Raw genomic sequence first — 12135 nt, forward strand, 5'->3', positions numbered from 1 at the left:
CTAAAGCCCTGTTTTTCCTTGAACGTAGGCATCTTCCAAAAGATATACAAGAGTACAGGTTCTGGAGCCTATAGCAGAATATTGAATCACCCTGTGTATCAGTTATAACCCAGGTAAACCCTATGCACTTCATCAAGATGATACATGTCTGGTGTTACTATAAATTAAAATATATTGGCTTTATCATGTGCCTTTTAAGAACTAAAACCCACGGATCTGACCAGCTGTTCAAAATAGAGACTTAACCTGTCTCCTAGCCTACTGATTCAACTTGCAGCATTCATTTAACAAACAGAATCTACCAGACTTACCAACTATAGGGTTGTAGACCTGCCACTATGAAAGAACGTCTCACAAAGGAACTATGAGATGAATCAAAGTCAATGGTTTTCTTTCCTGTTTCTGCAGGCTTGTGGATAGAGATTGTATAATTTTTAATGTCACCATTTACTTTGATAGGAGGATCCCAGGCCACCAAAATCTCCTTTGAGGACCAGGCTTGCAACCTAGGAGGCAACATACCAGAAGGAGCAGAGGGGTTGGTTTTTATCTGAGCTGATGGGCTGGTCACGCTCCCTTGACTGTTATTTGCAGTGACAGTGTAGCTGTACTCCATGCCTGGTGTTAAGGTGAAATCAAGGTAGCGAGTTTCCTGACCTGAGTAAACAAGAACATCACCCCTCCTCAGCTCGTAGCTTGTGATTTTACCATTGGGTTTAGCTGGACTTTTCCATGTGATCTCAATTGACTCTGAGCCCATGACAAGCAGCCTGGGAGCTTCCATATTTAATGGTGGAGCCTCCATGGTCGTCACCGACTGGACTGTGCTAGATGTACAGCCCCCAGCAGTACAGGCAACCAATTCAAAATCATAATGTGTGTAAGGCTGCAGATTGGAAATCAACATTTGCAAGTTTTTGCCAGGATAATACTCTTCATTGTTTAATTTCAAAATGTACTTGGTTATATCTCCATTTTGTATTTGGGGAGGTGCCCAGGATGCATTAACCTGAGTGGAACTGACAGCCTGCAGAGATGGTGGATCCACTAATGCAGGAGCTGCTTCCAATGTTCGTATTGCAGCTGGTTCACTGGTAGAGCAGCCTCCCATTGTACAGGCAACTATTGCATAATTGTACATTGAATAGGGTAGTAAGTCCTCATCTGTGTAGTTGAAGGTAGCAGCATCAAAGCTGAAAGGATAGAGAACATCATTTTTTAGCAGCCTGTATGATTGGAGAATACCATTGGGCTGTGCCGGCGCATCCCAGGAGACGAGCACCTTGCGGGGGTTAACTGATTCTAAGGATAACCTAGGGGCAGAGAGACCTTTTGGAGCAGTTTGACTGGTCATGGCTGCTGTCCAAGAGCTGTCAGTGTAGCCTGCTGCATTCCAGGTGCGTATTTTGTATTCATACCTTGTCCATGGCTGCAAACCTTTATCATTATATACAAATGTATTACTTTCAGTGTTATATTCCGTGAAAACAATTTTCTCATCTTCCATTGTTGCTCTGTACCCTGCAGCATTTTCTTTTGTGCATCTGTGAATAACTTCATAACGAATTATTCTTCCATTTGGATTAATTGGCTCCAACCAGCTCAGCTCAATGTTGGTAGCATTCACTGCCTGGATTACAGGTGCCATCTGAGACACTGGAGGTGCTTCATCTGTTCGAATGGGTTGGGGTGGAGAACGAGTGCAGCCTGCTGCATTACAAGCTTCCAGTAGTAGGGTATAGAGTGTATAGGGCTCAAGGCGCCTAAAGAGGAACTGGCGAGATAAACCACTGTACTCCAGGTTGCCGTCACTGAAAATGTTGTAGGTCTGGGGAAAAAGGTAAAAAAAAAAAAAAAAAAGACAGAGAGGAAAAGAAGGATAGAAGTCAGGATAAAAGGCCAGAAATCTATAAATCAAAATGTTTGTGAACAAGCTATAGATGAGATGCCTTAATCTTTGCAACAGAGTGAGGACTATCAACCAACCATCCAGTAGCTGACTTCCTTGATAGAAACAATCACCACACAAACAGGACATTGATACAAAAATAACATTTTGATCCAATTTTCATGATTTTTTTTTCATTTGGTTTGTAGCAATAAATCATCTAGTGACACTTTTCATTATGTTCGTTATCAAGTTTTACATGAAGCCTCTTGTAGATCAGCACAAAGCTTCTTGCAGACTAACACTAAATAAAACCAGTTAAGAAAAAAAAAATAACAAAACTCCCTCTCCCACCCTCTGTCCTTTTGGGTAATTGATCTACAATCAGTTGAAACCACTGTGTGAACAGAAGACACAAATTTCAGAACAACATTCTATCCAACCTAAATTTTCTAGAAGTGAATCTTGGCAATACCTAGAGTAAGGGGATAAAGCTATTTAAGACAATGAGCTTTCATGCATAGCTTTCTGTCCATTAAATTAACAGTTTGGTTCACTGTAAATGAACTTTTGTGGTTGGGGCTAGCACAGGAATGTTAATTCTCATTTGAACACAACCACAAGCCACGAGTGCACTCTTGGTGCCTTGTGCTTACATAGGACTTCTGTCTTATTTTAAAGTATAATGCATTTGATTTAGTCTTTTACAGCAAAAAATAAAAATAAATAGATAAATACAAAAATAAAAAAATGGTATTCATCGCTTATCTTTTCTTATTATTTGATCAAGCAAAATGTGAACAGAGATTACCTTAATTATGCCATTGGGTTCGGATGGCTCTGACCATTTCAGCAACAGAGCCCTGCCGTTTTCCTTCTTTTCCACAGTAAAGTTGCTCAGGCCACTGGGTGAAGCTTCCAGTGTGCGCACAGATGTCCAGGGGCTTGAAACCTGTCCGGCATTGTTTACAGCTACAACATGGACATGATATGTTGTGAAAGGTTTCAATCCAAATAAATGAGCTTGATGCTTTCCTCCCTGAAGCAAGAATACAGATGTTTGAGTTAGTTAAAAAAGTAATCAGCATCTGTGGTTTATGTCACTTGGAAAATGAGGTCTCAGCTCTGGGTCTCTTCTGACCGCTTTGCAGAACACCCCAGCTGGTTACCAGGATTTTTCTGTGGATTTCCATGGCTGAATCTCAGAAAGAAACTGTTAAGAAATAAGAAACTGTTAAAAATATGAGTCAATATGGTGGAGTCTTTGGAGCTGATTTCTGGGTATTCCTGAGTAGTGCTAACCATCTTCCTTTGTCCTATCACTATCTACTTGTGTAAAAAGATTATAGTGTTTCCAAGAGTACAGTCTCCTTTCCTTACTGAAAACAAAATGCTTAAAAGTGGGATGAGAAAAATGAAGGGAGAGATGGAAAGAATAAACTGTTTTTTGTATTCCTAATCTGTCAGGACATCTCTTGAGGCCAAGCAGAGGCCAAGGCTGGCTAGAAGATATGTGGCTGTGCAGGGTACAGGGCTGAGCCTTTCTGGAATGGCTGGGGCTCACCTGCAGCCATGCAAGGGGCCTGCCAAGCAGAAGGGCCATGCAGATGGATATGGGCAGACACGCTACAGTGGACAGGCAGGACCACTGCACTGGCACTACAGTTTGCCCCAAACAGCAGCTAAGCCTGCAGGAAGGCAGCACAGCATTGCTTTCAGCAGGCAAGGAAAGTAAGGTGCCTAACAAAGAAGGGGAGCAGCATGTTTCACTGCGAGACCTCTTCAGACGTGTCTCATCAGGAAAGAAAGGGGATCTGCTGATCACCAGTGTACTGAACTAGATTCTTAGCAGTGCTTTTGCATTTGTTCTACCAATACAAAGAATGGGAGCGCAAGAATTCAGCCTCGTCCGCGTGGCAGAAAGCTGCAGTCAATTTCCCTCCTTCCGTAAGTTGTATTAAGTTGTTAAATGCTAACACTTTCAATTGTTTAATATTTAAACATTTGTTAGGAGAACAGACTCAGAAACAAATTTTAAAGAAATATTAATTTCTTTTTTTTAAATATTAAAAGTTGGATCATCAATATTTCAGTAGTTATTTCCTCACAACAATGAGTTAGTCTTTTAGATAAATATAGCGCAGCGTTTGAGTGACCATTATGAATATTAAATCTGAAGATGCCACAAGTACAGATTATAAACATACTTTTCTGATAAATGATTCCTTTTTCTGTTAAACAGGGCAAACACTAGCAAGATTAATAATGCAAAAAAGTATAATTCTTTGTTAGGAATTCCCAGGCATCGTTGCCAAAAAAGCATAAGCTCAAATGCAAATAGCAATCACCTCGAACAGATTATATATAAAAAAGCTCTGGCTGCTGTGGGACATTTAGAGATATCTTTTGTCATAAGAAATATGGAAAGCATGTGGGCTATAAAGCAAAAACATATGTATATTGTCAATAGCAGCACCTGTTCAATTACAGTTTATTTCAGTACGGAGAATTTCGTTTGGCCCCTAGATGGCAATACTATCAAACGCTTTTTGTAACACGAGAGCTTAATGATTAACAACACGCGTTCAGTCATCCAACATACTCAAGGCAGCCATTAAAAAAATAACAAAACTGATTTCATTATAGATTCTTTTAATAAACATTTATGGCTTAGATCTTTGAAAGTGGAAGCGTTCAAACTGCCATAGCCAAAAACCTATACGGCCGAACGCAGAATTATGAACTGCAGGTTAAAGAACGGAGCTCAAATTGAAGTTCATGCTTAGCATAAAAATCTGGCATCAGAAATTATGTTGGCACAAAACATGATTAAAATTAGCTTTGCAATTGGATGTGGTCTGTATTAATAGTTTTTATGAGGACAGTTATCTATTAGGTTTTCAAAACAGAACTTTTAAAAGCCTAAAATTTACATTCCACGGTTTGGGGGTGGAGGAGGAAGGAAGGGAACGCACTGCATTAAATTACTGCCCCTGAACCATTACACACAGGTTCTCAGAAGATAGAAACACATCATTACAAACACTGTACAAAAAGTAATGGTTCTGCTTCTTATCGCCAGTGTGATCAGGGTAGGCTTTTGTGACAACAATGTTAGAAAACACTTTTTTTCTTTTTCTTTTTTTTTTTTTTTAATATAAAAATAGCATATTTTTCATCACCCTCGACAGTTTTTCCACTAAATCCCAAGATTTAATTATTTACAATCCTCACCACCCTTTGAAATGAAACAAGGCTGGAGGGATTTCCTTGCCCGCAGTTCACTGTGTTCTCTGGAGACCGCTAAACCATTCCTTCCAGGGATGACTTTTATCCCGGGCTCCTACAGATACTTCTTGAAGAGCAAACGGTTTACATGTATTTTTGTTTGGTTTGGTTTTGAAGTAAGCTCAGGGGATGTCCTCCCAGAAAATGAAGCCATGCTTTCTCCCCCTGCACTGCTGCCACTGCCATCTGTGAATTTACTCAGCTCAGAGGTTGATCCTAAAAACGAAGATAGATAGCAGTCTCAGTGATTTATTTTAAGAATTATTTAATGTCCTATCCTAGAAATACTGCCCTGCTAGAATGGTTAAATACAAATGACAAACACACAGCTTGCAAAGGATAGTACGGTAACCTTTGGCTTCAGTGGACAACTGCACCGTCTTAAACGGGCGCAGGACCACAATCCCTGCATGGAATGTTCTCCCGGTCTTTGTTTGCAAAGCCATGAACTCATATATCCTGTGTTTACACACTGCTAACAGGCCAGATTTCATTTACCATTAAAAGCAAGCCAACAAAATAAAATTTTAATGTAAACATTAGGATATTCGTAGTTCAAGACTGACTGACCATGAAAGCTGATGAACTGCAGCCCCATGCCCTCCTTTCTGTGTCTCCTATTGCAAAGCAGACTCACTCATTCAGTCATTAAATTAAGAATAGCCCAGCAAACAATGTGTGTTCACTCTTGCTCTCCTCCTGTAAGGTCTCTCCTTTTAACGTAAATACTGCAGACCCAGACTGGAGGTAGACGTTTCAGCATCCCCATACTGCAGCTGGGAGCTACCTGCTTTGGGTAGCCCTGTCCCTTCCCTCTGACAGCACTGGCAGCATCACCACTCTGAGATGCAGGGTAGCACCCCTACTTTTGTTGTGCAAAAGGCTTCACAGGCTGTCAGTGGAAGGGTAAGCTGTTAGCAGCAACAAATGCACCCTGCTCAGCTAATTCCGCAGCCCCAACTGCAAATTAGGATCAAAGTTTTTAAAACAAAACCTTGTTTTAACGCATTTTCAAAGCATAAAACAAGAGAGCATGAATCATGAATAATGTATCCATGGAGATTTGCTTCAGATTGCCTTTTTTGTTTGTTTATTTTTTAATTCATGAGCACAGAAGTCACTTAAAGTCTGGAAACAAATGGGCATGCTCTTTCTCTCGTCTCAAAGGCAGCGATGGCTAGGATACAAGGTGCTGGCCTTCCCCTCATTCCTCTGGGCATGGGCACGGCTGTGCAGCTGTTGGGAGCCTGCTGGTTTTACATGGCTACAGTGATCTCTGCCAATGACTTGAAGTGCCCCTAAGGTGACAACAGGATCAAGAGGTCTTTGTAAGTTGAAAATGATCAAAAATTAACATTGATCCGTAACTGTCAATAATACTCTGTGCAAGTGGACTCCCCTCACAGATGTTTAGCGTGCATAAAACTACACAACCTAGTCATCTTTTAATCTATCGATCAGATGAAGCAGTACTTTCCAGTGTTGCCGCTCTGCACTTTTCCTCTTTTTTCCAAGGCAGTTGAAAAAGTTGCCCAGGTCTCAGGGCATGAGTTCAAAACACGACAGACACATTAGAACCCTGAACCTTTCAGGAGCTGCCTAACAGAGAGCTTCAGTACCTACTCCTGCTCCAGGGGTCATTGTCACCACTCAGTAAGTCACCATCCAGTCACGTTAAGGTGAAGCTCTGATTTCCTTTCTCTCCCTATTGCCTCTTAGTACAGTAGCCCCTATTCAGCAGGTATCTTTGATATCTGATGAAAAAGCTGGCTTTTTTTTTTTTTTTTTTTTTTTTTTCCTGTGAGATTCTAACTAAGTATCAGAGAGGGCATCAGAGACAATCACGCTGCTAATGGTACTGGTTATTTCACATCCTCCAGACATACATGATCAGAAGGTAATTCTGTATGACATTCTCTTTTCTACAGAAGTGGAGACAGTGAACTCACCCTGGTCAAGGGAAGAGGAAGTTATAATCTCCTAGCAGTCAGAATATTCTTCCAGCTATCCTCCAATATCAGTTTTCAGAATTCTCCATCAAGGAAGGCACTTCCTCCACAAGTGACAGGAAAGCTGGGAATATTTGGGGTTTAACAAAGATCTTCATTTTGCCCTTAACCTTTGACATCATTCACTTTGCCGGTCCCATAACCTTCCATTTTCTGCGAACACAGTGAGCATCTCCACCTTGACAAAACTCAAATGTTCGTGTTTATTTCTCAGCAAACATCTTAGCCCCCGCTTTCCCTCTCAAAATTGCACTGGGTTCATTTTCATATACAATCCCTAACTTATCCTTTGGGTTGCCTTCCTTCTCAAGCTTGTATTATGCACATGATTTCTTTTTAAAATCTACTCTATTCCTAAAGCCTTATGCTCAAATTCACAAGGATATAACTTACAGATACACAGGTAATCTATGACTCCGTTCCTTCCTCTAGCAGCGTGGACTGGAATATAAATTATTCCCATGATAATACTGAAAAAACTCAAAGCAAACAGAAACCAAAGATTTACTCATTTTGCCAGAAATGATCTTGCCTAAAAGTAACCAATTTTTTCCAGTCCTACCAAAAATTGTTGTCACACTATTTATTTTCATCCCAGTTTGTGTGAATATTAATTTTAGATTTTTCATTAGAATGTTTGGTACATTTCACTTTTAAGATTTTACATTTTAAGAACTTCTTTGCATTTCCTTCTGGAAATTTAAAATTGCCTTTCAACGCGGATCTTTCTTTTAGATTGTTATTGCGATGATTAATACTATCGAACAAGCCTCCAACAGCAGGAACATGGATTAGACATTTCCTATGTGACTGCTCCTACCGGAGCCTGTGGAATATGCCTTGTGAGAAACCTTTAGAAAAAGCAGTAATCTAAGGAGTTTAAAATGTTCTGCAAACCGCAACAATTAATACCTGATCTACAAGTATCACATTGCAGTTCATTTTTCTCCTTCCTGGCAGAGCATGTGAGGAACTGTGAACCGCACGCAGCTGAATCTGTGAGTGGGGCTGGTGCTCATTTTCACAGCAGTCAGCTTTCCTTCCTGGCACACCTGGGCATCTGGGGACCTGCTGCAGCCTCAGCAGGAGCTTCGGCCCCCAGCTTTGATTGGAAGACAAAGAGCCACAAAGGAAACAGCAACAAGGCATGGAGCAGATGAACAGCACCAAGCGCACTGAGCCAGCTGCATTCAGTCTCTGCACTGGCTTTTGGGAGCAAGTATGCTTTTAAACAGCAATGCAGCCCTGGTAAAACTTTTAAAACTCCTTCTGGAGTGAAGTAAATGCTTCAGTACCCTGTTCTGTGCCATTTCCTGTAAGGATTTCTTTTCTTTTTTTAACATAAGGGCAAACATCATACTTAAAATTCATCTAACATCGCTGAGGGCCACGTATTTGCAGCTGTATTATTTGTCTAATTTGTGCTAAGAACCACTGAAATCCAAAAAGAGATTTTTCTGCATGACTAAATAAATCAGATAAAACAAAATATCAATGACATGACATTCCACTATAGACACCATCTAGAGGATGATGTCAACATGTTTTCCTAACATTAATATTTTATCTCTTACAACGCTCACAAGACCTACTGTATAATTAACCGTAGTTTCTCACCTTTGATTTTTCTTCCCTTTTTCCACCCCCCCCCCCCCTCACTTTTAACCATGTATTTTATTCCTCATTGCGAGAAAGGGCTGCTTTCTCCAAACTTCGGTTTGATCAGTTCAAATCTGACTTCCTTACTTAATCTGAACAAGACTTTTTGCTTTAAATAGTCATTTTGGATATGATGAGCTGGACTAACTCCTTAAAATAAGAGATGCAGAATACGGTGTAAAAAATTGAATAGTATTGAGTAACTCTGCATTATAAATGATGTACTTGTACAGTCAAACTCCAGGAATATGCTTAAAGCAAGCACTACAGCTAGTTTTCCACTACAGCAGAGTAGTTTTCCACTGACTACTGATGAGATGGCTAGAGCCTAAAGGCTCAAACCTGAGGGTGGTAGGGGACATGTACTTTAATATGAAGCATTAGGGGATCAATGTTATATTTTTCTTAATGTCATAAACCGTATTTTCCATTTGATATATTGGCTGATGGCCAGTCAGAGTGATGCTTTTGACAGAACAAACACAACAGGAACTGCCACATCAGTGCTGATGTTGTCTTCTCAGCCTCACACCCTTTATCCTAACAATGTCCAGAATTACAGGTGCTGTGAAGAAGAACATCAATAGTTTTAAGCAATGGAACCATGAATGCTTTTGTTGTTATCCATACCAAAAAAAAAAAAAAAAGTAATTTATACACTTGAACTTTTCATCTCAAGATATCTTGTGGCAATCAGTTTTGCCTTGTTACAGAAAGACAGTGTCTTTGTTATTATCAAATGTTCTGCCTTTTGATTTCATCTGAAATTCTTACTTTTGCAGCACTCACACTGACTACAGATATTGGTGCCACAAGCCTTCCTCATCTCCTTACAAATAATATCACATACGATATTGTGAAGAAAAGTGGTTCTAGACTCCTTAAAACTTTTCTCATCTAATATTAAGTACTCAGGCAATATACCACAAGACTTTAATGTTCTGTAAAACTTGAGAAAAAAAAACGTAGTTTTGTTATGGTTTTGCTGCGTGGGGTTTGTATAGGTGCATAAAATGCATATGGTGTATAGGATTTTCCCGTTAAAAACAATTAGTTACAATTTTCGCCTTTGCACAGCTCAACAGTCATAATGGGGAAAAAGAAAGGAAAAAGAGGGAAAAAAAAACCACAACCCCACACAAATAACAGCTTGAGGAAAATCCTTAAGGGGATTTGTACAAGGACAGTCTGAATTCTAACAAAGATTGCAGGTGAACTTCCACATCAGTTTCCTTGAAAATGCCACTGAATGTCAGTTGTGCTCCATAAAATTAAGACTTTGCAGTTATATATGACTTTTCATCCTAGGATCTCACATCATGCTACAAGCATTAATTAATTAAGTCTGAGAATATCCCCCCGTGTTACTTTGTGCAGCTTCAGGAAACCATCGTGATTGTTTTAGATCCCATTTTACACAGGTAAAGTAGACGTGCCATATTACTGTTAAGTGCAGGCTTATTTTATTCCCCTTTCCCAATCATTTTGAGTCCTTGTCTCATTCACCCAACACTTGCAAAAAGAGCAGTTCTAACTGTTGCTAAGTAGAAGAAGATAACACAGCCTCAAGGCAATTCACAGCTTTAAATCCCTGCTTTCTGCCAACACAATGGAAAATAAAGGCAACGTTTTAAAGAAGACTAAAAGGTTTTTTGCTTCCCACCATTTTATTCTTTTTTTTCCCCCCTCTGCCCTGCACCAAGCAGTCCTTGCTTTTCATTCAAAGCTTTGTCTGCTATGTGTGTAATCAATTCTGAGAGATACTAAAAGGTAAGCATAAACAATTAACTTAGCGCTACGTTATAAAGGCCAACATTTAGCCTAATCTTACCATTTCACCTGTAAATTTGACACTGTATTTTAAAAAGTGATGGGCATAAATGTACACAAGCCTCTACCTCTTGTAAAGCTTTCCTTCAAGTCAACATACAGCTATTTCATTCCTTCCCTTAATACTTTACACTACCTACATGAACATACCTGTTCTTGAGACAGCTTGGGAAAAGGGAAGCCCAACTGTTCTAATCCAGACCAGAAAAATAGGAAGCACTCCGCACCCCTTAGCATGACTAGCAGAAAGATTGTGTGGACAGGGACGCCTGCTTTCTCTTCTGTAGCCAGCTCAGCCCATCTTTGAACACTATCAGAGGATATCAGTTAGATATATAGACCCACGTGGGTCACCAAGTCCAACTCCTGGCTTCACACAGGACCACTCAAAATGGAAAACATACCTATTCCACAGCTTGAAATACAGACAAGTTCAGCAGCAGTCTGACACCTTCCTTCTAACACCTACAGGAATTTTGGAGGAGAGGATTGCTAGAGGGCATCCCTGCCCTTGCTAGCCTTAAGAGCTAATGGAAAGCCTCAACAAGTAGCTTGAAAAGCCCGAGACAAACGGCAAGTGAAGCAAAGAATCTTGTTTTCCTTTTGCGACTACAATGGGCTGTGCTGCTGACAACACTAATGAAGTTCAATGCATATTCATTACACATTATTGTGTCTCTCAGCAGCTATGCAATTTCAAGACTCAGAATTAACTATATCAAGAGTAGAATCGAAATGATGACAGCAAGAAGGAAGCTGTAGTTTTATGGAATAACAGGAAGAGAGGCTGTTTGTGGGTCTTGAAACCAAGTGAACCTGCTGGACAGATGATGTTCCAGGCAGATCTTAGGACTAACTTAGACCTCCTAAGGCACATAGACTGATAATAAATTTATACACCTACTCACAAAAGCAGACAGATAAATCTACAGTGTAAACAGGAAAAGCAGCTAGTTGGCATCACTTTTAAATATTAATACATGGATAAAGCACAGTCTTTAATAATGACTTTTCATGTCATTATTACATACACTAGTCTCTTCCAGTATGGCTTGGGCTTCCCATTGTCAGACTTTGGCCAAAAGAGAAGAACTTCTGAGCTTTGACTTGCATAATAAGATGCAGTAGGAAGATCTAACTATGGAACGATTACTTCAAAATAATAGAAACATAGCAGGCTTTGTTCAGATTCTTCAGTTTCCATGAAAAATTAGGTTATCTGGGAAATTTAAATAAATCACAAAGTCAGAGATAAATAGTTAAGCCCAGTACAAAACAAATCCTGCAGGTTTCAGAACGGAGAATGTCTTTAAAACACAGTATTGACTCCAGCATACTAACTTGTAAATTGACTGGCTTCATCTTATCATACATTGATCAGATGCATGTATGTGTGTTATAAATGTGCAAATCAAAAAGAAATTACTAGAATTTAATCATTCGAGCCCAGGTGTGTTGTAG

General features: G+C 39.8%; 1 protein-coding gene across 1 annotated transcript in view; it reads right to left on the reverse strand.

The window, feature by feature from the left end:
* Positions 1–12135, reverse strand: part of USH2A (usherin) — a 352517-nt gene that overhangs the window by 25800 nt on the left and 314582 nt on the right. Inside the window, exons 61-62 of the mRNA XM_072333648.1 lie at positions 2700–2927; positions 312–1828 (exon numbers count right to left, since the gene is read on the reverse strand). Coding sequence (XP_072189749.1) covers positions 312–1828; positions 2700–2927 — 1745 coding nt within the window. The remainder of the gene's footprint in view (positions 1–311; positions 1829–2699; positions 2928–12135) is intronic.

The sequence above is a fragment of the Excalfactoria chinensis genome, chromosome 3 (assembly GCF_039878825.1).
Source record: "Excalfactoria chinensis isolate bCotChi1 chromosome 3, bCotChi1.hap2, whole genome shotgun sequence".
Taxonomy (NCBI): Eukaryota; Metazoa; Chordata; class Aves; order Galliformes; family Phasianidae; genus Excalfactoria; species Excalfactoria chinensis.